General features: G+C 42.6%; 1 protein-coding gene and 1 long non-coding RNA gene across 2 annotated transcripts; one reads left to right on the top strand and one right to left on the bottom strand.

Annotated features, from left to right (window-relative positions):
• Nucleotides 1-4,362: 4,362 nt before the first annotated feature.
• mmrn2a (multimerin 2a) lies at nucleotides 4,363-26,643 on the top strand. The gene is made up of 10 exons (XM_011484210.4): nucleotides 4,363-4,749; nucleotides 11,249-11,347; nucleotides 12,756-12,862; nucleotides 13,833-13,895; nucleotides 20,321-20,691; nucleotides 20,809-20,973; nucleotides 21,059-21,523; nucleotides 21,627-21,948; nucleotides 25,327-25,815; nucleotides 25,884-26,643. The coding sequence occupies exons 1-10, from the start codon at nucleotides 4,463-4,465 to the stop codon at nucleotides 26,276-26,278; spliced, it is 2,763 nt and encodes a 920-aa protein (XP_011482512.3). The 5' UTR covers nucleotides 4,363-4,462; the 3' UTR covers nucleotides 26,279-26,643.
• Nucleotides 18,631-21,758, bottom strand: LOC144984065 (uncharacterized). The gene is made up of 2 exons (XR_013647695.1): nucleotides 21,620-21,758; nucleotides 18,631-21,545 (listed from the first exon to the last, which is right to left on the bottom strand). It is a non-coding gene; the product is annotated as an uncharacterized LOC144984065 (long non-coding RNA).
• Nucleotides 26,644-27,482: the final 839 nt, after the last annotated feature.

Below are 27,482 nucleotides of genomic sequence, written 5' to 3'. Positions count from 1 at the left end.
GGGTCACGGGGCTGCCGGAGCCAATCCCGGCCACTTGTGGGCAAAGGCAGGGGACGCCCTGGACAGGTCGCAAGTCTGTCACAGGGTAGACCCCCATCACACACACACACCCGTTCACTCTCACACTCCACCTATGGACAATTTAGAGTTGCCAATTAATGGGAGAACATGCAAAACTCCACACAGAAAGGTCCCCCATTGATGTTGTGTTTTTCATGTCCCCCAGCCGGGACTTGAACTGTGGGTCTTCTTACTGTGAGGCAAGAGCACTAACCACTGCGCCACCGTGTGTGCCTATTACTTACGAAAATAACTAATCTTTCATTAAAAATTTTGTTTTGTAGTGTGCCAAAGGTAATATATTATCATGTATTTGGATATTTTTTACTCTGAAAGGCTCATGAATAGCCTGATATAGGCCCGTTAAATTCTATGCTGATGATACAGGTATTTATACACAAAACAGCAAAATATCCTATGTGTGAGACGTTGAAATCTTTTATAATCTTTTGTAATTTTACTTTTTGTCCAGCAGATGGTGATAAATGCTTCTTATGTGCGTTTTTCGATTGGAAAATGAAACATTTTACTGTATTATTGGTAATATTTGTCAAAAAATGTATACTTATTTCATGTAATTTAATGTTTCTTTGTTACCGATACATAAACATAAAGATTTTGTAAAAACACTGGCTTTTAGAAGTCAATGATTGTTATAAAACCATGTACCTTCGTTTCTTTTTGCATATTTTCATCTCTGGTGGTCAAATGTAAAAAATCTTGTCAATAAGCTGATGGGCAGTCAGTCTTATTATTACCTCATTAGGAGGCACTTTGACTTTGACTCAGAAGACTAAGGTGGAGATGACTATTTTAAAGTGAAAAACCTGTCAAGCATGGAAGTGGGGTATGTGAGGGCTTGTCCTTGACCAGGACTGAACCATGAGGTCTATAATTGAAGTGCTATACTCTAAGTACATCTGTGTTCATCTGAACGTGGTCAGAACAGAAAAAAGAGGATCCAAACCTGAATCTGGTCTCAAAACCAAGATCTGTAACCGTAAAACCTACAACACAGACCAGGTTTTATCCTCACGATGCTCCTGGAGATGCTGCTTTTCTGCTGCAGTTGTGTGGAAGTCATGGAAATGATTGATTTCTTTCAAGTCTGTTTTGTGAAAGTGAAACTTTCTCCTTAATTCCGACTCCCCTTCTCACTGCCCTAAACAATCTGTGGAAATGACCCCCATCCGACAACTCACCCCACCCAGGAGGAAACTCCCCCTGCTCAGCCAAGAGGAGCAGCAGCTCCCCCTCCCGACTTGCTTCTTTCGTTACTTTGGTTCTCAGTCAAACTGTGGTTCTGCAGAGGCACTCAAAGATCTAAAAACTTGTCAGAGTGAGTCTTTGATGTATAATTTTTATATTCAAGCTGTTTAGCTTTTTTTGTTATAAACTCTTGTCTTTATCTGTCTTCTGCTCTCTTCTATTCTCAAGCAACAGCACCCTCGCGTGGTAAAAGACAGGAGAGTTCTGAAGACAACAATCATTGATTCAAAGCAAAGTTTTTGTATTTAAAGAAAATGTAAAAAAGAAAAAAGAGTCATGGTATGAAGCCCCCCTTAACTACCCCTCCATTATCAAGGCTGCATAAACACACGCAGGAAGAAGGCTGTTTGTTCTGCAGGTCGGGGGACTTCCTGTGGTCGTATCACCTCTGCCATGTTTGTTTATTTCTGCAGCTGAGTCTAAAATCAAAGATAGACCTAATTCTGACAAGCTAACATGGAGCATCTTCATACAAACTTCATACGTCAAAAATACCAATACAAAAAAAGGATAAATAAATATTTAATATTTCATGTTTTTTTCAGTACTCAAACAAATTCATGTCTTGATACAAAAAGTAAGATGGAGAATCCAATTAACCCTTGTGCCATCTTAGATGACCCCACCCTTACATTGACGTGTTCTCCCTACCATGACAAAGGTGGATAAAGGTGGAAAGATTTCATGTAATCCATGGACACCAGTGAAGATCACAAATCATTGAAGAAAAAAGGTTCAGAGCACTGTATAGTGGGTCTAGATGACCCAACTCCCAATCTTAAAGTGCCTCGGATAGCACAAGTGTTAAGCACTTACAAGCCTTTTTATTTCAGGGAGTCATTGGAACTTCCTGTTACCAGTAGGTGGCGTTATCACTTTAAAAAAAACGTATTTCATCATTGGAAAGTTTGAGAATGACCCCCAGAAACACACTCATCATCAGAAGTCTGGAACAGACTGACAACTGGACCATGAGATGTGAGTGTGTCTGTTTTTTTTTACATTTAAAATTCTATCCATCCTTTTTCCTAACCCACTATATCCCTTTTGAGGCCATAGGGTTGTCAGAGCCTATCCCGGCTTTTGGGCGAAGGTGTGGTGCACACTGGACAGCTTGCCAGTCTGTTGCAGGGCACACAATCACTCCCACACACATGCACACCTAAGGACACTTTAAAGTAACCAATTAACTACGAAGCCTGTTTTTGGACTTCGGTAGAAAGCCAGACAGTTTTTATTTTGCCTGGAGCAAACCCAAGCTTGCAGGGCGAGAACATACAAACTCCAGAAAGAATTCCAACAGGGATTCAAACAAGGGTCTTCTCACGGTGAGGTGAGCGCTCTAACCACTGCTCCACCATGTTCTTTATATTATGGGGGAGTCAGACATGTCTTCAGAGCTTAGTTTTGTCAGGAGGTGTTGATCAGGAACCCCCACTACAGAGCAGTGGCGGTTCTACCCTGAATTACTCCCCGGGCGAGGCCCTCCTCTAGCGCCCCCCCCCCCCCCCCCCCCCCCATAGAGTCACTTTGTCCATTTATTGTAACTGAAAATACAGTTAGGAAATATTTAATAAACACAAACAATCTGAAATAAATATTATAAACTACAAATCACACTAATAATACACTAGAATAAATGTAACTGCAGCACTAAGAAGAGAAAACACTAACTAAAACCTAACCTTTGTGGCCTTCCTGATGCAAGCTTGTCAATAACGTCATCATATGAAATCTGCTCCCCCCCTGAATGATTGATACTAACAACAGCAGGTTAGTGAGTTGCTCCTGAGACATTGGTGATCTCAGGTATGACTTGATCAACTGGAGTTTTGAAAAGCTAACAGCAGCAGCAGCAGCAGCAGCAGCAGCAGCAGCAGCAGCAGCAGCAGCAGCAGCAGCAGCAGCAGCAGCAGCAGCAGCAGCAGCAGCAGCAGCAGCAGCAGCAGCAGCAGCAGCAGCAGCAGCAGCAGCAGCAGCAGCAGCAGCAGCAGCATGCTACCATCACAGCTTATTTAACATTATGAACTAATATACAACAATAAAACACAACAAAAACTTTGTGTTACAGCAGAGCAGACAGACACACGAATCATAACTAATGTTACAAGTTAAGGCAGAGCAAACATTTAAGAATAAATATCTTAAAAATGACGTTATTTGCAATATTTGGGCCTCCTTCAGTTTTGGTCATGATAGACCAAACAAGAGATTTTTCCTCTGCAACGTTGTTGTTGTTGTAGGGCAGGTAGCATTCGAATTTAGAAAACGTGCATCTAGCTATGTGATAATACCCTTTTCTTTGTCTCTTTTCTCCTCTTCTTCTCTTTTCTTTCTAAATTGGGCACCAGCTTTGACCTTTTTTCTCCATATTTCAGATGTTTTTGCATTTAGCATAAATGTCCTGACATAGGTATCAAGTCTGTCGACTAAACCAACTGTCATCTAAGTGAAGAATTTTTTTTTGTTTTCCCATTTTTTATTTGAAATAACCAAAAAAGCATGATTTTTTTATACTTTTTTTATACCCGCAGCCCCCCCCCCTCCCGTTCGTCAAACATTTCCAGCAGGAGCGCGTGCAGCTGCACCCAGGGGCGCTAATTCGCTACATGGCGGCGCAATTTTTATTTTTATTTTTTCATCAAGCACTGAGCCGCGGCCCGCGACCGTTGCCCCCCTGGAAGAAGATCCAGCCAGGTTTGCGCATGCGTTTTGTGCTCCGTGCTCACCTCAGCCTGCACCCTTCACCCCGCGCCCCCTCCCTTCTCCTTCTTCACCCCGCGCCCCCTCCCTTCTCCTTCTCACACACATTTGCGTCTACTTCTCAAAGACAGCAGGGAGCGCAGCTGCGGGGCGGGGGCGCCGCCAGGTTTCAGGCTGTTACAAACTCTGTGATATAAGTAAACCAATAGTGATGCATAAAGTATTTTACAAGAGCTGAGCCGCTGGCGCCGCCCCTCCGTCATTTTTCCGCCCCGGGCGATCGCCCGTATGGCCCGTGCCTAAAACCGCTACTGCTACAGAGACAAATAACAATGAAAAATCAACAGAGACACAAAGGCATGGAGAAGGAACACAAACTGTAGCACCAGACAGAAAACTGAGAGCTGCACTCCTGCATAGGGTTGAGAGAATGGGGGCGGAGCCTGTCCCTTCTTTCTCAGCCTCCTCCTTAAAAGCTGCAGGGTCTAGGGGGGTTCCACTCAAAGCAGACATGGCTGCAGAAGGGATGCTGCTGCTACTTCTGGCACTACTGGTGAGCGCTCGATGTGAAGTAAGGGCACGGGACCCCGAGGTGGAGGGGGAGGAGGACGAGGAGCACTTTGGAGGAGGGGGAGATGGGGGTCAAAAGCCCCCAAACCCACACAGGAGGGACATCCACTTAGTGGAGGAGAAGGGGAACCACGTGATTCAGAGAGGGTGAGTGTTCTGTTCACTCTACAGGCTAGAAAATTAGCTAATTCAATTAACCAATCAACATATCTATCTATCTATCTATCTATCTATCTATCTATCTATCTATCTATCTATCTATCTATCTATCTATCTATCTATCTATCTATCTATCTATCTATCTATCTATCTATCTATCTATCTATCTATCTATCTATCTATCTATCTATCTATCTATCTTCTGTTGGAGCTTTTTATGTTGTTGTTGTGACACAAACGCATCACAACAACATAAACTCATCAGGATCCAAAACAGCTTTTTCTGATATCATTGAAATGAGGAGCATGTGGCTGAAAAGTGGAGTTGAACATTGTCCCGGTTCTTCTGTCATCCTGCAGCTTCAGGCTCTGATAAGATCAGCTGATCGCTTGCAGACAAATGCCTTAGTTTCTGTTTGCTGTTCTTTTGAAGTGGTTTTCTTTCAATAAGTTGGGGGGGGGGGGCACCTTTCTGTGCAGGTGATGTTTTTTGTTCTTTAGCTCCTTGAACTGCTGCAGACTGATGGAAATCCCTGGGAACAAGCTGTCCTTTGTCAGCTCTTTGTGTCATAAAGGAAAGCAAGGGAAAGAACTTTTCAAGCGTGGGAGTTATTTCTGGGGGGGGGGGATTCATGCCTTGGAGGTAATTATGATTGAGAACTGATGAAACAAGAGGACGCGTTTGTTCTTCCACGGGTGTTAAGCCTGTAGTGGTGGTGGGGGTCTTCAGTGAATGATGAGTTCATCCAGCAGTCACACTAAAGCTCTGGAGGACGAGAACCCGGAGATAACAACATTCAGGTTATCAGAGGAACTCAGCTGTGGGGGCAGATCCAAAGGCAGACCTTTTCTTTTGTGGTGGAGGGTTGCTATGCAGGTGGATTCTCTCTGAAGACAGTAGAGCAGCAGGATCTGTTCTCCCTGCTCCCCGCAGGCAGGAGGCTGTGGAGTATAAAGAGCAGGACCACTAGACTGAAAAACAGCTTCTTCCCAGTAGCAGATAGACTGCTGAAGTCTGGAAGATCATTGTAACCCCCGTCACGGACAATCTCAAAGTGCGTAATCATAGGACTCTGCAATACTGTGATATATTCTCTTCTGTGCAATACTCAATGGGAATCATAATATATCATATAGATATGTCTCTTACTTCCTGTCTTAATTTCACTGTAAACGGCTGGCCTGGGACCAGAGACACAAATTTCGTTTTATCCCCTGTGGTGAAATGACAATAAAAGAATCCCGAATTCCGAAACCTGAATCCTGATTCGGTTTTACTTAATGACAAATGCATTTACATCTGACTAGGTAGTTACCAGCTGTTTTCCTGTCCTAGTCAGAACTTGTTTCGGGCAATAATGTCCACAAATGAGCAGATGTTGGAGGCGCACGATTCTTTTCAGCAGTTTGGTCTGCTTCAGTCGTTAGTTCTGTCCTGGGTGCATTTGTCTCCACCAGGAGAAACAGAATTTAAACATTTACAATAAGAAGATGCTGTGCGCTTCGGAGAGGGAGAGGTTTTCAGGATCCAGAACTGAAAGGTCTGACAGCAAAACTGAAGCACATAAGGAACATTGGTGCCAAGGAAGGAAGTGTCTGTATTTAGCCTGTTTGCTCCCCTTGTGAAGGAAGACTATATAACAGTTTTTCTCCATTGGTTTGGCTCATTTCTTGAAACAGAAATTACATTCTGAAAATTCTAAGATCATTTGGCAAAACAGTCTTACAGTTCAGCACAACACTATAGCTCACTTGCAAACTCTAATATATCTTCCAAAACTGTTGACTCATGCTTCAAAGCTAAATTCCTTTCCCTTGTAAAGAGTCAGTGCCACAAAAATGGCAAAGATCCTTCTCAATTGCTTTGGCTCATTTCTTGAAGCAGACCGGACGTTCTCAACACTCTTGGTGCTTTTGCCAAAATAATGTGGATGGTTCAGCACAACACCATAGTTCGCCAGCAAAAGCTCATATCTCTCCCAAAACAATTGACTCATGTGTCAAAACTAAATTTCCTTCTCATTTAAACAATCAGTGCCCCAAAAATACTTCGTCCCTTTGGCATTGTATAGGCACTGCAAGCCAAATGATTAGAGGTTTTGTCACTATAGCAAAGGACCATTGAAATATCCCTCATGCCCACCTTTCAGTCTTAGCTCAGTCCTTTATTGACAATGGTAACTGTACTGTTTTTGTATAGCTAACAGAATACAATTTTGTGTAAAACTGAAAAAAAGAAAAAGTATTTTAGGGTAAGAGTTGCCTCTTAGGTTTACTGTAAAATCAACCACAACAAAGCTGTTGTAAATGAGATGTTCCCAGTTTTTGTTTGTACGAGCTTAAAATTAGTTTGTGTTGAAGAAAATTACAAAACAAAATCGAAAGATTCAAAGGACCAAAGAGGAAGTTTCTGGCATAGACAATCATTTTCATAGATGAAGGCAAGAAGGAGATTGAAACACTGAAAAACACACCGGGGACAGGAAGATTGGAAAGTATGATTTTTCATCAGATTCAGAAAAAAAACATTAGAAAGTATAGCAGTGAACAATTAAACAATCACAAAAAGTAACAGAAATAAACCAAAAAAAAAAAAAAAACGGAAACAAATTCAAATAAGCTGAAAAATGAAGAATGAACAGCTTTGAAGTGAAGAGGACATCTGACACAGGAGGATCAAAGGCCTCAATCTCCTTTAACCGAAAACTAAGTCAAAACCAAATCTAATCCAAACAGGACCTCCCAAATGCATGCTGGGAATTTTAGGTTGTTGACCGCTTTGGGAAGTTCCACCCAGTAATCCCAGAAAGGATTCTTGGATAAATCTGAACAAACAGAAACAAATATAAAGTCTGAGAGGAGGAGGAGGAGATGATCCCTGAACACGTCTTCATCATCAGAAAATCTGTGGTTCCTTCTTTGTTCATCTGCAGTTTCTCTGAGGTGAAGGAGAACTATAAAGTAATATTTGTGCCACTACAATAAGAACATTGTTTTGAAAAAGAGGAACCATAATTTTTTGAGGAAGATCCTAGTGCTCAGAGCACTAGATGCCCAGAGCTTCGTCTGACATGACCCCTGAAACTGAAGGCTGGTGTTGGGATGTTCTTGTTCGCAGTTTATGTTTCCAACAACCTTCCTCTAAACCTCCGTGATACAAAGTCGTTCAGCAGATTAGCAAACATGACAGAAGTTCACTAAGCCTGGTCTTCAGGTAGACATACCTGAAGTCAAGAACCTACAACTGAACACCAGAGGAGATCCAGGACTTTTGATCTCCTCCAGTCAACGTTTATCTGTGGTTTGCAGCAGCTGCTTTCAGTTCTGACAAACAGGGTGAGAAACACGATGCAGAGGAAACTTCAACCTAAGAGCAGAGCTATTGTGACTGATCAGATCACTTTATTGACAGAATATTATTATTATTTGATTGAAAGAAATTCCTGAACCTCTGAAGATATTTCAAGGTTATGTTTCTTTTAATCTCTATAAAAATGTTTTATTTGAACATTTTTACACAAGCAAAACCTTAAAATTGTTGGTGAAGTTCATTTCAGGGGTTTCTGCTGTGACCTCAGGAAGGGCTTCAGGAAATTTCTGGAAGTGGACGTAACTTCCTCTGAAGGAGGGCAGTGCTGACTGTGCAGGAAATGATGAAACGGGAAGCAACTGTTTTATTTGGAGTCCAGACAATAACTTCCAATCATCTGTCCCTCTACTTTATCTTCATCATTGCTCTTCCTGGTCTGTGCTGAAACTTCGTACCTTTCCCTGAGGTTTCTAGACTCCTCCTGACTTCACCTGGTTCCTGATTTCAAATTAGACATTTTTCCTTTTAGGATACAAAATGATAAAAATTATGTAGACTTCTGGAGATTTAAGGCAATCCAGGAAGATCCATCAAGACAGAAGATGAGTCTTTGTCTGATTCAGAAGTTTTCTTGTGCTGCTCTGCATCACATTTTCAACTCATTGATGGAGGGTTGTGGTGCTGAAGCCGCACGCCAAGGTTTGATGGGGGTCTTCATCTGAGCAGATCTGCAGCCCATCAAGAAAGAACTTACTTTATTCCTTCTCTTTTCAGAACAGAAGAGCGCCCGTAACTTATTTCATAGTCAGCAGAACATCTGATGACTCTCAAACCCCCACCACCCCGAACTCCAAATAACTCACAAGAATGTGAAGTCACTCAAGAGGGGAGGGCGGGTGGTTGTGTAATTATGGGTAAAGATCAACAAACTGAACCGACAGGAAGTGCTCTGATAAACGACACACAAACTACACGTAGCACAGTGAACACAACACAAGGGGCTGCATTGCAGAAACTGAATGTTGCCAAAACGTCTGCTTATTCCACTTTAAATGATATATTTCACATCCAACATTTCACTGATGAAAAGACGGTTTAGAGAAAATGCATCATGGATGTCGAGAAAGTTTTTGAATTGCAAAAAAAAAAAAGCTGCAATTTGCCATAATAGCGATGTATTTTTTAAAAGAAAGTCTGTCTCACGTGAAATGTTTCTCATTAATCTGTTGTGATTTCCAGCTTCTGTTAATCAATCAGCTTTTTATCAATATAATATTTTACAGTTTTTCTCAGTCGCTTTAGAACAATTCTCAGATCAGAATTGAAGTTTGCAAATACGTGCGTGCATTTCTCAAAACAATTTGTACAAACAGCAAAACACTATGGATTTCTTACAAAAGCCTGTAACTTGCTCAAAATCTTTAGTTCATCTCTCAAAACTAAGTCTTTATGTCATTGAACATGTCAGTGCCATCAGAATGTCAAGTCCTTGTGTCATTGTCTACGAACAAGGCAGTCAAATTACTTAGTCATGTTGTCAATATAACTGTGTACTTTAGAGGGAGGTTCTGATGTAAACTATGGCTAAAGTTTGGATGGCAATTATTGTAAAATGTAAGTTACACTTTTTTTGTTTCGTTGCAAGAGACTGGACAAGATTCACATTTACACTTTTATTGTTCATATTGTAATTTGTTGACAGACCATGTCATACCAACATAGAAAAAACCCACTGCAAACAGTAACACAAAGGGAAAAAAAAGATAGGACAATATTCTGTCCAACAGTACAGGCAGTGCTGTAGGAATTGGTGTGGTCTTCCTACACCTCTTGTCGTTCCTGTATGTTAGGCCACAAATTCTCATCCACATCACAGCGAATATCCTCTCTTGCAATGCAGCGAAATATGTTTGTCACATTATGACAACTTGGTCAACCATTTTGCAGTTAATGACTTATACGATGAACTAATGACTAGGTGTTTTGAGGAGTAAGACTATTGCACAGTGAACTATATAATACATTTTGATCAACATGACATAAACAATTGATAATGTATCAAAGAGCAGAGAATTGTACATAATCATTTGCATGGATGTACCAAAGCAATTGCAACTTGTTCAAAGAAGTGAGAAACTGCTTATGTGATGTGCACAAGTGACATCATGATGTGAAGATTGAACAAATAGTTTCGGGAATTTCATTCTGATCTGAGAATTGTACTAAAGCGACTGAGAAAAACTGTAATGTAAACATTCACAACGCAAACTGCCTCACACAAACTGAAGTCCAATAAGATGTCAACACATTCATACAAAATAAAGAAACTGCATAAAACCAATGAAAAAATTAATTGTAGAATGAAATGAAATGATATGGAAGAGTCATTAAAATCATCACCACCTGAGGGTTCTGGAGAGTCTGTAGGATTAAAAAATAATCTGAAAGATAGGAAGGGCTGAAAGCATCAAGAGATTAAAAACAAATCCTAAAATGAATTCTGAAGCCCACAGGCAGCCGACACAAAGCCCTCAGGACTGGAGTAATGTGAGCTCTCCTCCCGATCAGGAGCAGCTGAGTTCGGAGTTTGTTAATGGACAGGAAAACAAAGAAAAGAGCATTTTAGTAAGCAAGCTAAAATAGAAGCATGAACTAAGGTAACTGTTCTGGCCTAACAAAGAAAGAGTCTGACTCTGGCTGTTGGATGGTTGTAAGGTTGTGAGATGGTTCCCTTCTTTAAATCTGTTTCTGGATTCTTACAAACCTTCTTTGTCCTCCCTGAACCATCTACTGTTTTTAGAGAGCTCAGGGAGAAAAAACAAAAAAGATGAAGCTGGTGATGTTTCTGAGGAGCAAAGTGGACCTCATGAGAAGGTTCGGATCCGGCAGGTCAGTGGGGATTTTCCCACAGAAAAAGACCTTCATCAAACTTTTTTTTTTTTTTAAACAAAATAATTACATGAAAGCTTCATTTGAGAGTCTGGAACTGCAAGTGTTTAGAGAGCCTGGGTCATTTACAATACTGACCAGTGCTGTCCAACCCTGTACTATAATATGACCTAAAATCTCACAAAACGTTTTAAAGACACTCCTAATAATAAAATCATTTACAGGACAGCTGAGCCACCCTGAACACCTCTGACCTCACTTTGTGTGTGTTTCTGCCTGTGTTCGTAGGAACTGGTGTGCATTTGTCCACGAGCGCGTGGTGGAGGTTGGTGGAACAGAGAAATGCGTCAGGTCTCTGTGTTCATCTAAAGGCTGTCAGCAGCTCATGTGAGTACCTGCTCTCTCTGGGAATTTCCAGCTTGCATATCTACAACTTCTATCACCCCTGTGAGTTTTACATTCTGCATTAGCTAAAAAAAAGCTTTACTGAACACTAGATAAAAAAATGGGAACAGAAAATCAAATCTTATGCCAGTTGTTACCATAGGAACTGCAGACAGGTTTATATGATAAACAATGTTCAATTTATGACTTGTAATTAAATTACCACACATCCAATAGGACTAGGAGTTTAGTCTTGCTTTGGCTTAGTCCGAATTGTTTTTTTAAATTTAACATAATAATTCTGGAGGTGGAGCTTCCTGCTGAGGCAGAGTCAAATATACGCCCTGATTGGATGGGGGAGATTGCATCATGAGCATTTAGGAAGTAAAGACACAGTTTCTGCTAAAATGTGAAAACGATGAAATGTCAGCTGATAATTATTTCCATTTGCAGATATACAACTGATATTCTTATGATGCTCTAGTCAAATGTTAAAATATGGTGCTGACATTGTCGGTTTTCCCTTGATGGAGTTTTCTGGGGGGTGGTCCAAAGGTTTCAGGAAGGATCAGCTAATCTTTGTTCATTGTCTTTTAAAAGCATTACTGCATTCTGGTAAAGCAGGACATCTAATGACCTGCAATTCAAGCCGTTTAAACTCTAAGGAAAGCAACATTGCCATCCCATCATTCAAACACTAGTATGTGTCGGAAAACATCAATGAAAGGACAGTTTACTTTTAGTGTCAAGCTGGTTCCACTCTTCACATCTGTTTCTAGAGCCTTCAAAAAGGCTTTGTTATTCCTGAATTTTATTTTTAAAATAAGGTTGAAGAGGGAAAAATAAGGAAAAGACAGTTTGTGATGTTCGTGATGAGTGAAGTGGACCTCAGGGAAACGCTCAGGTCCTGGAAGTCAGGTACGGTTTTTTCTGAAAAAAAGGACTTGACCTTCATCAACCTCCCAAACAAGGTAGATGTGAATGCTTTATTTGAGAGTCCAGAGCAGCAGATGTTCTAATGAGAAAGCCAAAGCTGCTTTCCTCTTGCTCAAGGATCCGTCTAATAACAGAAACCATCAGTGGATCAATGCGGTTGGGGGTCGTCTCCGGGTGAAGAAGGACAGCTTGATGCAGATTAGTTCTGACAGCAGATCCAGAGTCAGGTCAGCCTGCACCTGAGCAAACACCATCAGTTGACAGCTCTGACCTTCTGATTCCCAGGTGAACCTCAGGTCTAGAGAATTCAGAGCTCTGGAAAAAAATTAAATTTTCAATTTCAAAAAAGAGCTAAAAAAAGAAGAAAGGAGTGATACAATACCTGAAAAAAAGTTAGAGTAGAGAGCTCCTGCCGCCGGGTTCAGGTGTTTACACGTGTGTTTTCTTTTATTGGTGTGTGTGCATGTGTGTGCAGGGACAGGCTAGGGAAGCAGCAGATCCACCGGCAAAAGCGGAGAACGGTCAGCGCACTGAGGTGGCACTGCTGTCCAGGATTTAAGGGAGAGAACTGCAGCATCACAGGTGGGTCAGCTGCTTGATCTTTCACCCTCTCCTCCAGCTCTGAGGGCTGATTAGTATTGCACCTCCCTTTGCTTCCTCCTTTTTTATGTCAAAAATACACTGTTGTCCCAAACCACCCACCTTCTTCATGCTCACACCTCCTACATTCCAATGATAGGACGAGTTCACTGACAGTCCAGTAAAATCCAAGGGGAAAACACTTCGTGCTTGATGGTGGTTTAAAAACGTATGTAATTGGAGTGAAGGTCATTCACCAGGTTATCAACGGGGGCAATCAAGTTACACTCAAGTATTTCAACATTAAATGGCCAAACTTGATGGAGTTTAGCTGTTTTATTCAAGTTTATTTTTAAGGTGCATATCTAAGATTGAAACCAAACTGTTTATGATTTTGTTGGAGCTCAAATTATTATTATTTTAATGTTATGTTTTTTGATTGGAAAGTGAGTTGGCCCATGACTGAATTTAGCAAAACTCTCATTTTATTTTGTCCCACTCGATCAACCTTTTTGACATGTGGTTGAAGTGGGTGGAGCAAACCCTGGTCAATGCTTTAGCCCAACTTGAGGCTTCATTCTGGCCATCGGATTTTTTTGGATTACGTTAAAGATAAATCGTCCTATGAACATAAATGTGATTACCTTATTTATTTATAAATAATGCTGCATTCATAGGTTATGCTATGTTTATAAAATATATCAAATCAAACTTTATTTATAAAAAAACGCTTCTCAGCTCGAAGCGCTTTAACATTAAAAACAAAAAACACACAATATTACAGTACATATATTACCATATATATTCAGAGATACATGTACAAACCTGTGTGTAAAATGTATTTTTTACAAGTAGCATAAACTATAAATTGCATAACCTTTGGCTTTGATCTCACATCAAAGTGACATTTTGTTCTTGATTTAATTTGAAATGAAAGTTCACAGTCTGTCAATGTGTTGTTTTTTTCTGGCAGTTGAAAACCCTCATTTGAACTCTGGATTATCTGAACCCCAAAGAACCGAGATCCATCCTGCAGGTAATCTAATCTAACAAATACACATGGAAGAACAGCACCTCAGAACCATCTGATGACTGGTGGAGATTTAGGTTACATAAAGAGTGGCAGAACCCACGTTTGGGGAAAATATCTGCTTTGATTCAAAAACCACAGAGACAAGGGCCAAAGGCAGCAAGTGTTACAGGTTATAGTTCAGATGAAGATCAAGAGATTGATGTCGTGACACATGACTCGGAGGATGTATTCGAGAGCTTTGTCAAGTCATTTGGACTTCTTGTGGGGTTTCATTCCTCATCCAAACTGATTCAGTCTAAATTGAAGTCAGTAAAGAAGAAAACTTAATGTGTCAGATAATTGTGCCTCATTAAATTTATTAACAGGAAATGGTTGTGCTGCAGTATTGCGTCCTTCATTTTGCATGTCCAACAGCTTTGTGAAGTGGTCAGACTTTTCTGGAAATGTTTTATGTGGAGAACTGGAAAGAGGTCATATTTGAGTCCACTATTACTATTCAGACGGCCTCCTAATTTGAGGAGAGGTCAGAGAAATGAGAGATTGAGATTTGATATTCTACATTTTTTTTGTCACAGACCTGCAGATTGTCCAAATGAACAATAGCTTTTCTTCTGCTGGCTTAGATTGTCTGCTGAACTTTTCCAGACATGATTTGTGTAATTACTTACCTCTGTACCTCTGATGAAGTTGCTTCTTGTTTCCATTACAATAACGGGGGGGGGGGGGGGGGGGGGGGGGGGGGGGGGGGCAGCATCATTGGTCAGATCTGACTCACTCTGCCCATTTAACAAAGCGTGGAAGTTTAAGGTCCAGCATCTTCTCAACCTTGAAGAAGGGATTGGGAGGGTTGCTACCATAGAACCTTATTTCTAAACCCCCCCCCCCCCCCCCCCCCCCCCCCCGCCCTACATCCTGTAAACATACAGTGACTCATTCTCTCAACATATGAGGGTGTCTCTGTACAACCGGCAATGGAGGGATTATCGCAAGAAAGGTCAGGTCTACTTATAGGGTGTTTTTTCACCCTCTTGTCTTTTGGGCTTTGCTGCCTTCTTGGCAAAAGAGCGACTTTGCAAGGCACTAAGAAGATAACAACAAAAGGTTGGGTTCAGTGTCTTACCCAAGGACACCTCGATATGGAAGATTAGCAGAGCTGGATCTGAGCTACCTATCCTGCAGTAAGAATTTGCACCTAGGTAGAAAGCTACGTTTACACCCTTGGCAACCCATGTTCAAGCGATCGCTTCCAGTGACAAGTCTATGTAAATGCTAGAAAATGCTCATCTCAGGCTTCCACGTTCAAAGCTCCAAGGTTCACGCAGGTTTCTACGAACATTTTCGGGCTGTACACACAAAGTGCATGGCCACTGAAAGTGCGTTGTAAGTTAAATCAGGGACTAATCAGGGACTTGGATTTGGTAGTGACTTATGGATGGCATTCCTTTTCATTCAGAGAAGTGCCAACCGTTTGAAAATTGATCATGGAGGAGAAATTAATATTTGTTGTATTTGCCCGGCTGCAATTCTATGACACCAAATCTTTCATATATCGGAATAGAGCTATGAAAGAAAAAGCCTGGACCATCATTCACCAGATTTGCACCGCTTTGACATTTAAGCCTCTCCCAACTGCAGGTGGCAGACATGCACTGGGGAACAGTAGAAAAATGGTGTTCAGTTTGAACACCATTGGCTAAATATGTGTTCAAGAACCCGCATTTCGCAGATTCTTAAACGTGCGTCACGTGTGTGGTAGAGTGTCTACCCTGAGAGTGGAAGGTTGTGAGTTTAAATTCACGGCGGAGTCATACCAAAGACCAAAAATGAGACCCAATACCTCCCTCCCCTTAAAGCTAAGTGTCCAGCACTTAGCATTAAGGGTTTGGATTGGTAGGTTGAGCTACCAAATGGTTCCTGATTGTGGCTGGCTGCAGCTCACCACTTCCCCAGAGGATGGGTCAACTGCTGAGTACACATTTCACACACTGAGGTGTGTGACAGCCAATGGGACTGTAATTACCCCTTGTGCCATCTTAGATGACCCCAACCTTACTTTAACGTGTTCTCCCTACCATGACAAAGGTGGATAAAGGTGGAAAGATTTCATGTAATCCATGGACACCAGTGAAGATCACAAATCATTGAAGACAAAAGGTTCAGAGCACTGTCTAGTGGGTCTAAATGACCCAACTCCCAATGTTAAAGTGCCTAGGATAGCACAAGGGTTACCATTTTTTCAAAACATGTTTTTAAGGAAACATAACTCCAAAAGACTCCATGCTATTCAGGGAGGAGGGTTTGTGGACAAAATGACATACATAATTGAACTCATGTTTGGCAGGTGCAGTACCTACCTTTTTGATCTTGAAAATGAATTAAAAAATGAAAATTTTATATATTTCTCTTCTTTGAAATTGTGAACACAAACGTGTAAAGCACACTTTTTTTCTGTTGGCAGCTTCCTGCAGGTTGAAGTAAATGTTCACGTAATGGATTCACAAACAACAGTTTAATCCTAAACTGTTATAAGAAAACAGAGTCTGGTAATTGAAAAGACAGACTCCTGTGTTAGTTTCATGTCATCTGTGCTAAATAGGGTCAACTCATAATGTTTAGCTCCAAAGGACTGCAGCCATTCTTGTTACTTCCTTTCCACCTTCTTGTTTGGCTCCAACATACAACCACTCCCCACACCAGTATTTATAACCTGCAAAAATGAAAACATGGGATATTTCTAGAACACTATAACAGAACGTCTGGCCCCTGGTGGGTGAATTGAACAAATAAACAAAAGAGTGTGTTTTTGGGGAGGGTCTATTTCCATCCTAAATCCTGATTTGGGTGACTAAACTCTCATCCCTTGACTGTATAAGAGACCAGTACTGAGTGACTCCAACCTGACTGGGATTCCAAACAGGAAGTACTTGGTGTCTCAGAAAAGCCAAATCCCATAGACTTCTGTAGAGAAACAAACAACTATTATTCAGTCATTCTATTTATCAGAATAACCATTTTTGCCCTGGTACCTTTTTAATATGTTCTTGCTAATCCTAACTCTTTTTCACAATATTATTCCTTTATTGCAAGTTATTTATGTTATAAATTGGCCAATCAGATGCCACAATAACAGCATGTGGTGCCCAGTGGCCCTCACCTAAAATGATCAAAACATTTAATTGACAGATTCTCCTGAGCTCGCTTTCAGTGGAAGGGGTGTGGACTGTAAACAAGGTCACTCCTGATTGGAGACAGTAGTTGCCATAGAAACACTGATTCAGACCAACTTGTACCAATCACTGCTTACTGACCTTGTCTAGCTCCAAATGGCGGTGTCCATATCCCGGAAAAATGGGTTATAAAAGTTAGACTTCAGTTGTAACTAAATTACAGAGGTTACAGAAAACAAGAATCTTTTTTATTTAGATACAGAAAAGACATGTTAATGTAACTGATATTGTTACATTTGCTATAGATCTAACAACCTGATTAATGTTACACATGCTGGGTGTTACTGTGTTACTGCAACATTTCTAAATGATGAAAACATGAATGCTGTCAAAGCTGTCACAAAGGCTACCGGCAGAATAGACACTTCATATGCAATAGAAATGTCACAAAAAGCTGATATTACATAAATTTACACTTACATAAGTTATTGGTGCTGCATGTTGTGTTAAATAAAAACATGACATTTCACTCCACACACCTGTTTTGCTTTTGCAATTTTCTAGAAAAAAGATCCCCCAAATTAATAATTGACATCTTGGCCCAGTGTGTGCGTTTACTGTATGAGAATCAAATTCATTAGTTTGCAGTACTTTTTCCATTTGAATATTGTATTAGAACTTGTTATTGATCTTTGAACAGAACAGACTGCAGACACACATGAAACATGTAAACCACTGGACAAACACACACATCCGTAGAAAGAGAGGATTTCCTTAGAAGGATGTGTATGGTTTGGGGGGTGGGGGTGAGGCGACCATAATGTACTGCCTGCACTCGTGTCACCTGATCAGCTTCTGTGTGACATCACCACCTCACTTCCTGCTTCCCATATTCCAGCTTCCCCGTTTCCCACGATGCTTAGGGTCATGGGTCTGTGAACTTGTTACCTCCTGAGGAGCTGTAACCTCCCAGGTGCCCTTCCTGCTCCTAGTGTGGGACTGTTCAGACCTAAAACTGCCATCTTATAGTGAAAAGCTATTGAGTACAGTAAGTCTGATACGTTTGGATGTTTGTTATAAACTGTACTCAGACCAGCTAATATTGATGTCATCTGCCTCTGAGCCCAACTCATCCTGTATTTTATGACAGTAAATGTCAGCAGACAGATGTTTTTGAGTTGACTTCAAAGCAGGAAGTTTCTGAAGCTCCTGAGATTCCCAGCTATTTAGGTTGCTGTAGATCATCAGACCATTACTGCGCTCAGTGACAACAAAACCTGCTCTGTGCACATTTGTAGGATTTGGTAGAAGAGTGGTTATAAGTTAAAAAAAAATCCATCAGAAATTCCTTTCAATATCTTGAATGCATGTGTCTTACTGAAAGATGACCTCACATCTGCTAAATGTATTTTCTATTGTTTTCCCCTTGTCCTTTGAAAGTCTGTATTTGAGTAAAATTGATGGCCTAGACAACAAAAATAAGAAACTGCTTTACATTCTGCTGGCAGCCAGTAAGAAAGCAATAACCAGAAAATGGCTTAAACCTGAACAACCAACGACAGAGGACTGGATTGATGTGGAACAACGGATTTATATAATGGAAAGAATATCACTCTCATTACAAATAAGGCTGGATGTTTTTTACGCTACTTGATCTATATGGACAGAATATGTTAAGCCTGTAAGATCAGACTTTATCTGAAATCATGTCATATCATTTATGTTTCAAAAGTCCCTGCTCCCTCACATGTTCCTTTTTTATTGATTATTATTTGTTTTTTTTATTTTTCCAAAAAAAACCTGAGAAAGCATGAACATTGTAACCCGTCAAAACAATGTACAATTTATCCTGTGCTTTTTCAATAAAAAAGAAATTTGAAAAAAAAAGAAAGATGACCTCACAGTGAGTGTCAGGTTCTTTCCATTTTGGCTCTATCTAACTCAGTTCTGCTGGAATGGGTTATGTTCTGTGCATCTTCTGGGCTTGGAAGCTGACTCAACATCCAGCAGCATCCTTCCAGTCTAGGCTATAACAAAACCAAAAAAGATCTGCTGATCCCAGAGAAGCTGAATGCACACTGGCTTTGGATCCATCTTCAGAGCTGCACTTCTGTGGTGTGGTCTGGTTTCCTGCATTGCGTGCCAGCTTGGGTCCGTTTAATTCTGGAAGCTGTGGCCCCTGGGGAGCTGCGGGGGTGTGAGAAACCCCTTGTGCTGCTGAAAAAAGAACACAAGTCCAGGCATGTTGTTCATCCAAGTAACTAGATTAAAATAACCTTTCAACCCACCAGCATAGTTAGATTTTTGGATTTAAACATTTTAATGTGACAAAGATGCTGATGCTCAAATCCAAAAGTGAGAAGAATCTTGATGAAAGGAAGATCCATGTGCTTTTTTGAGGAAGTTGTACATATAAACCTTTAAGATGGGTTATTTTGATCTTGTTTAGCCCAAACCAGAGTTCAGGTGAGGTTTCACACCTGTTATGCCAAAAAGACCATCTGTACTCCATCTACTCCCAGCAGTACTTGTCCAAAGACTGCAACTGGAGGAGAACTAACAAGGATCAATTGTGCACATCTTGGGGAAGGAGATTAGGAATGTACTGGGGAGAAAAATAATGTGTGTTACTCATTGCAGTCATCAAAATCTTAAAATTAGCTCCTTAACTGGGGGAATGCACTGAGAGAACATGAGAGAAAACACCTTCATCTCCCTGTTAAGGCAGCTTTGGAACACAACTTTGACTTTATGCATTTTACCATTTAACCTCCAGGAAGCTTGTTAAAGAAATTAAGCTTGTCCCGACTCACTTTGATATAAAATGAACCAACTTCACAACAGAAACTAACAACTTTAAAATATATTAGCCGACCTCTGATTTTGATCCAATGCTCTAATTTAAGCCACTTACGTGGTTGGTGTTCAAGGCAGGTATGTAACAATGCACAGATGCCTTCAGCATTTAGTGATTAGTTTTTAGGATCATGTATCTTTTGACTTAGCTTCTCATCTCTGCTGATGTTAGGGTTGGTGTTGATTATAAATTTTAGGGTTGTTGGTGTTGCATTTGTTCCTTTTGGTTTTGTTCAGTTTTGAGATGTTCGTGTTTTTTGGCATTGGGGTAACATGCTGATGTTGGGGTTTGACATGTTGGGGTTTTTGGTGTTGGGATAAGAGGCTGGTGTTGGGGTTTGAGATGTTGGAGTTTTGGGTGTTATTGAGGTAGTTCTGCTACAGCTACATTTTTTCTGGTTTCAGGTGTGGAAGACCCTGCCACCCTCCCAATTCCTCACTTTATGACACTGGTCATGTCTCGTCTGGAGCACCTGAGCCAGCAGGTGGGGCAATTGACCAATGACGTGGCCCAGCTGAAGAGACGCCAGTTTGGGGCCAGTCGTGCAGGGGACCCTCTGGAGGGCCCTCAGAGTGACGAGGGAGTGGAGGAGCGGCTGGATGCCAAGCTGAATGACGTGTTTGTGCAGATCTATGAGGTTCAGAGGCAGATGGATGAACATCGCACTGACATGGAGAACAGGCTGCACTCTCAACATGCAATTCTTCAATACAACCTCACCAGCTTCAAGACAGATGTGGATGTGAAGCTCAAGCGGCACCACAAGATGTTGTTGGTAAGCCGTCTGCCAGTCATCTGAATCCTGTTTGTCTTTTTTGTGTTGAAACTAGAACTGCTCAAGTACCTGAATAACTTTCTGGGTCTAATGTATTTCCTAAACTTCTGAACCCAGGTCAACCTGCAGGCCATGAACACCACGCTTGCAGAGCTGAAACCAGATCAGGACAGCATCCATGAGGATGAGCCAGAGGATCCTCCCTCTTTACCGTCTAACACTACAGTGCTCTGGGATGCCGTCACACAACTGGACAACAAGTTGCTCAACAATGCGAATAAGGTACGCCCCGTCAAGAATTTATTTCTCAGTTCCAGTGAGATATGTTTGAGGAGAGGAAGTCATGTGAAGGTGTGTTCATGTGCAGGTTGACAAGCTATTGGACGACATGGAGGTGACCTCTGGTGGGGTAGAGCAGCTGACAGAGAACCTGAAAGACCTTGAGCGACTCATCAACCAGACAGCCCGAAGGAGCCAGGTTTTGTTTATGGAAACAGGCCTGGAGGTGGAGGAGTCAAAAGTGTCAGTGCAGAGACAGGTGGAGGAGCTGGGGAGAAACCTGACGCTGCTTGAGGAGCATATGCATCGCACAGACAAGGACGTCGACTATCTGTTTTCACTCTCCTACAAGCAGAACTTGTCCAAAAACTGTGACTGCAAGGAACTGAAAGCTAACGTGGGTTTCCTGGAGAGGGCCGTGGCCAACGTGACCGCACTAGCCAATGAAAATAGAGTTGCCTTAGATGAGCAAAGTGAGGGAGGAGTAGGGCAATGGGGTGGAGCCAGCGACTGGGAACCAGCGGTGGAGGCGCTACAACGTGGCCTCCAGCAGGTGGGATGGAGTCAAGTACAGCCTGCACAGATGTAGAAACAAAAAGATCTTCTACCAAACACAATGTATTTAAGAAGGTGCTGTTGTTCCCCCTACCCTGCAGGTTAAGGAGCTGCTAGCCTTGGGGCAGAGTAGAAGCAGCACTTTGGACCTGAGGCTGACCCAGCTGGCCAGCTCTTTGTCAGCTCTGCAAGAGGCCGATGTGGAGCTGGAAAACAGGACCGCGGGCCTCCTGGACTTTTTCTACTCCCTTCAAGGCGATGTAGTCCGACACAATGACGTGATGCAGCTGCTGCTTGGGGAGGAGGTCCTGGAGTTTGTGGAGTGGCCCCTCCAGGACCAGGAGGCCCACTCCATCCCAGCCCTGAAGGAGGAGCTCAGGGTCCTGCAGGAGGAGATGAGGAGCCATGAAGAACTTGGGACAGGTGGGGGACCTACAGATCTGATTAAACTCCTCACTACAGATAAACTCACGAGTCATCAGAGGGAACACCAGTTAACTTTTCTAAATACAGCCAGTACATACAAGCTCCATCTGTCCACATGTACAAGCTGTTGTGAAAAACTCAGCTGAGAGTGAAGACAGTAGAATAGAAAACAGGTTAAAGTCTAAAGCCTGTAGGTTCATATCTTTGCTACCAGTTGCTCATTACAGTTGGATTCCGAATCAACATTTATTTTAGTCTTTTAGCAAATCTGAAAACTGAATGGATTCCTTACTCCTGTCAGTCAGTGTGATTGGTGCTCGATCAACATTGTTCTGCTAGTCCGACTTCTCTCTATCCAGCCCTACAGTGTTGTCCATAGAAAACCAGACCTTCTATCAATAAAGGAAAGTATGGGCTTGTGGGGATGTAAAGAAGTCTTTGGAAAAGTGTATTTCATATCTTCCACTGCAGTCTGTCTTTAGAGTATTGTGTTGTTTGCAGTTTGGTTTATGCTGTGGTTTCACAAAGAACCGTTTTAAACAACTAAAGCATGTTTAACCTTTGTGCTATCCTATGGGGTCCAGATGACCCCACCCTTACATTGACGTGTTATTCCTACCATGACAAAGGTGGATAAAGGTGAAGAGGATTTCATGTAATCCATGGACACCAGTGAAGATCACATATCATTGACGAGAAAAGGTTTAGCACACTGTCTTGTGGGTCTAGATGACCCCACTCCCAATGTTAAAGTGCCTAGGATAGCACAAGGATTACACAAGATCAAAACACATTGCCCAATCTCTGCAGGCCAGCCTCCTATTTTCCTTAATTGCAACGATGGCAGCCTAGAAAACAATTTTGGTGTCAAATGGACCTGAGCACTGTACAGGTTGGCTGGTGGGAGTGGGCCCCTATCCAGCAGATACAGTCACTAAATATTTTTTTCATTTAAAAAATATGCATTACAAAATGACAAAATAGGTAAATTACAAATTTATTATGTCAACTTAAAACATGGGTTAAAAAAGAGCACTTGATGCCATCTAGTGGACAAAAATGAGATCCCAAAAACGACAATATCTAACCGATGAATGCATCAGTCGATGTTCACACAGCCAAATTCTTTTTAATTTAAACAACATAAGGAACATTTCAGAATCACTTTAGGCATTGCATTTACAATTTTATTAAAAATCCCATCCAAAAGGAGGTGAACCTTTGGGGCTTTTTCATCCCTGAGAGTTTTTGAAATTTTTCAAAGTTCTCCTTCGTCCCAGATGCTGTTCAAAACTTTAGTGGACAGATTTTTAGTTCTTCATGAAGAAGGATTGAATGCGAGATCCACAGAAGGATCAGTCTATCTGCTGAAACTTAGACTCCTGACTGTCAGAGGCAGTCTGACAGTCATCTGGGATACATATACATATGTAACCTTCATTCTGACCCCCCCTTCTCTGACCATGAACTGTGGGAGCTGGAGAGGAGTAAGGATCAGTTGTACCGCCAGCAGAAATTATCTTTTTTTTAGAGAAAAGAGGCCACGCAGGCATTCAAGAGCAACTCAAAGTAGATCAGTTGCTCCTCCACATGGAGAGGAGGAGCAACTGAGGAGGTGTGGCCTACTGGAGAGATGCTCATACACCTTTATGTCCAACCAGGAGGGGACCCCACAGGAGATCAATGAAAGATTCTATCTCTTTTGTTTTATTTATTTATTTATTTATTTTTTCCTGTCCAACAGCTGGGCAGGCAGATGAGAACTGAGGGCCTCTTGTTTTGGACATATTTTACTTTAACAACAGGGGTTATTAATCTTCAGACAAACCAAAGGTATGTCTGAATAAACCCCTTTTGTAATTGAGGCCAAACTTTATTAACTTCAATCATGTTTGAAAATCTTTGGTGTTGGACCGGACGGAAAAGGAAATAAGGGAAGAAAAGAGAGGGATGTCAGAGAGAGGGGGGGTAGGAGGGTGATAATAGGAGGGGGGGTAAGACCATGAAGCAACATAGAGCAGCAAGTTTACTGGTTGTTTATCATAACGGTACGGTTCAAATGTAGTACAAAAAGGGCGGGGCCTGTCCACACACACTCAAATGTTATCAACACAACTGCTAGCTGCAAAAAGGTCCACATGTCAACATGTACACAAAACAGATAGTGTTCACACACGCATACTTATGCCTTGAAACCAACAAGTGTTAAATAATTCTTTCATTCAATCATGCAAACTATTAGTGCAAAGGTGAGCTAACACCTGTGCTCAGGTGAGTGTTTATGTTCTTCTAAAATGGATGGTGGAATGTGAAAAGGAGGGGGAGTGCCCAGCCACCCCTACACCAAGACCCCCGCCGCAGCGGCAGCCGGAACCCCCCAACGCCACACGGCAGCAGGCAGGGAACAACCGCCCCCCGGGCGACCACATCCGCCACCCATGCCAGGGCCAGCAGGACCGCCGCGAGGCCCCCAGAGCCAGAGAGCAGGGAGGCATGTGGGGAAAGAGAGCGCCGCCCCAGCCCAACCAGGAGACCAGCCCCCCCGCCGCGCCGGGAGGGCCCAATGCAGGGCCCCACCCGAGAAGGGTGCCCATAGCCCCAGACGAGCACTCCATCACCACCCAGGAGTTCTGGGCATCCCCCCGCCCCAACCCCAGGTACGAGCCAGGACCCCCCAAGGGAGACCCGCCCCGCACTCCAGGCACCCACCCAGCCCACGGTTGGTCCAGGGAGGAGCAAGGCAGGGGCCGAGGAGAGCACGCCGGGGAAAAAGGGGGCCCACAAGGGGTGTTGTAAACATGGCCCGACCAGGCCGAGCCTGGAAATTGGAAATTTGGCGGGGCCCAGCGCTCAGGGGCAAGGACCAGAACCCACCCCCCAGGGACACGGACACCCCCGGCTCAGGTGTAATGTGAACCCCCTCCCCGTGCGGAGAGAGCACCGCCGGGCCCAGGAAACCGGCACCCAGGGGACATGGCCGCCGTTGCCAAGGGCGTACGGGGATTCTATCTCTGCTGTTCTGGGAACATCATGTTGTCTCCTTGAAGGCGGTAGCAGAGGGAGGTTTGGGCTTTTTTTACAGTGACATTTGCCCCCACAACTTAAATTTAGGAAAAGCAGAAAAAAAAAAGAAAAAAAATCCTCCTGAAAAATTTAACTTAAACACAAAGTAAATGTCCTCAAAACAGATAAGGTGAAGAAAAAATGTGGATGTGAATCTCCCAAAAGATTTAGGTATGAATGTTTATTCTGGTAAAGTCTGGTTGATGCATGTGTGTGTCTCAATCTAACCTCCATTACAGCCCACAACCACTTAATGTTTTTGCATTAATCACTTTTTCGTCTCTACACAATTCTGTCTGCTGCTCTTGGCAGGAGGCAAAGAGGAGGTGCCATCAGCTGATCAGCCCTCCACCTTCCACCCCCTTGCAGAGTGGCAGCCTGGTGGCTCACGGAGGAAAGGTGGAGTAGATCCAACACGGGAGCAGCAGTTACTCCTCCACCCTGAAAGGCAGCTTGCTGGAGACGGCAGTGACCTGTGGAAGCTTGAGAAGAAGGTGGAGAAGCTGCAGCAGCAGCTGGTCAAGCTGGAGCAACGATCCTACACCTGCAGCAGTGACGGGGGAGCACCACCCGCAGGCACAGAAGCCACATTTTGTACAGAGCTGATGTGGCTGAAGAGGGGGCTAGAGGAACACCTGAGGCTGTTCAAGAACGTCTTCATCAACGCAGACGTGCTGCTAAAGGCCAACGCCACGCTTGAGCTTGATAAGCTATGGGAGCTGATGAAGAGGAAGGGAGGAAGAGGAGGGGGCAGAAGGGGCAGCAAAGGGGGAGAGGGCCGCAGCAGGAGGGAGGGGTTAGGTAAGTTAGTAGCAAAAAGAAAAGCTCTTCCTTGACTCTTCCTCACTTTCATCCCCTCTCCTTCTCAGGTGCACCTGTCCTTTCCAGCTCTCTGCTCTTCATCGCTGCATCTCCTCGCAGAGTCTCAAATGGCTTCATGGCCTTCCAACCATCTCTGAATTGGGGTCAGTTTTACTCTAAAACCGGCACCTTCAGAGCTCCAGTAGGCGGGGTTTACCTGTTCCTTCTCACCCTGGACCTGAGGCCAGGCCCCGCCCATGTGTATCTAAGGACGGGGGAGAATGAGGGCGGAGCTCCGATGTCTCTACAAAGGCAATCGGGAATGGAGGCAGGGCCTGTCAGTGGAATGGGTGTGCTCTCACTGAGGGAGGGGCAGGAGGTGTGGCTGGACTTGAGACAAGGGGAGTGGGTGGAGTCAAAGGACAACGTGTTTGCTGGGCTGCTGTTGAATCGAACCACCTGAAGGCACTACAGAGCATGGGGGCGGGGGTCAGAAGATAATGGTAGGGGTCAGTTCTTCCATTGTGCACCTTAAAGAGCAAATGAGGAGGTGAATGAATAAAACCCACCAGACCTTGGACATAAACTCAGCAGGAGATAAGAGGAAGCTCCTTATTTTCTGGATGGAGTCAGCAGAACCAGAACCGATCCAGTTCTGGATAGAAGACCATTTAAAGTCGAGAGAGTTTACTGAGTATTTGAAGAATAGATGTGAAAATGAAATATCCCTGTGAGGCAAACCAGCGGACGAAACTGTTAAAATATTTGTTTTTCAGTGTTTCTTGGCAATAATTTCTATTTACTTTAATAATAAAGACTTGTGTGTTCTTTGGTGTTTACCGCTGTTTGAAATCACAAGGTTCTTATTAAAAACAGATGGACTTTTGATAAAATAGAAATGCTGCTTTCAAACTTTCTAAGAAATGCTTTCATTTTTTCAGAAAACCAACAAAAAACTGCACAGGCGTCATAAAAGGACAGATGAATTCTGTTCTTTGTAGTTTGTAAAATGTATTTAAAAACCTCAGCAGATCTCAGAGGAGTTCCAGCATGGAGGAATGAAGCTCAGCTGCTTCAATGAAACCATGAGGGCTCACCTGCAGCCTCATGTCACAATAAAAGTATTTGCCTTTAAAAATTTCTAACAGCTTTTGATAGAGAACAAGACATCTTCAAATGAGAGAACTTAAAGGTGACATCAGTTCAAATTTATGCTACAAGTCTTGATGGAGACACAAGAAGACATTCAGAGTTTCTTCAATTCCACACAAAAATAGCAAAGAGCTTCTTTGGTCCATCTGACGGTTAAGTCCTGGAGATAACAGCCATCTTAATGGGTGAAAACAGCCATGAAATAGTTTTTGATTATTTTTAAATCATAATGCCCCTTTTTCTTCATCTGAGTTGTTCTCTGTGGGACTTCTGGCTGACCGAACAGAACCAGGAGGTCTGGTTCTTCATCTTAAAAAACAGCAGAGGCCTCAGTTTTCACAGACACTACTCATCTTACATCTGCTAGTGAAGGGAAAGGATTGAAGAAATCTTTATTCCCAGCTTGTCGTCTCAAAGGAATCTGAGCAGTTGCGGAAACAGAAAAACGTATTTTCCTTACAGATTAGAGAGACGTGTAAAAAAAAAAAAGTCAAGACCTCACGAAGCTCAGAAGT

Source organism: Oryzias latipes, chromosome 15 (assembly GCF_053564925.1).
Source record: "Oryzias latipes strain Hd-rR chromosome 15, Olatipes_Hd-rR_3.1".
Taxonomy (NCBI): domain Eukaryota; kingdom Metazoa; phylum Chordata; class Actinopteri; order Beloniformes; family Adrianichthyidae; genus Oryzias; species Oryzias latipes.
This window is presented reverse-complemented; position numbering and strand designations above follow the sequence as displayed.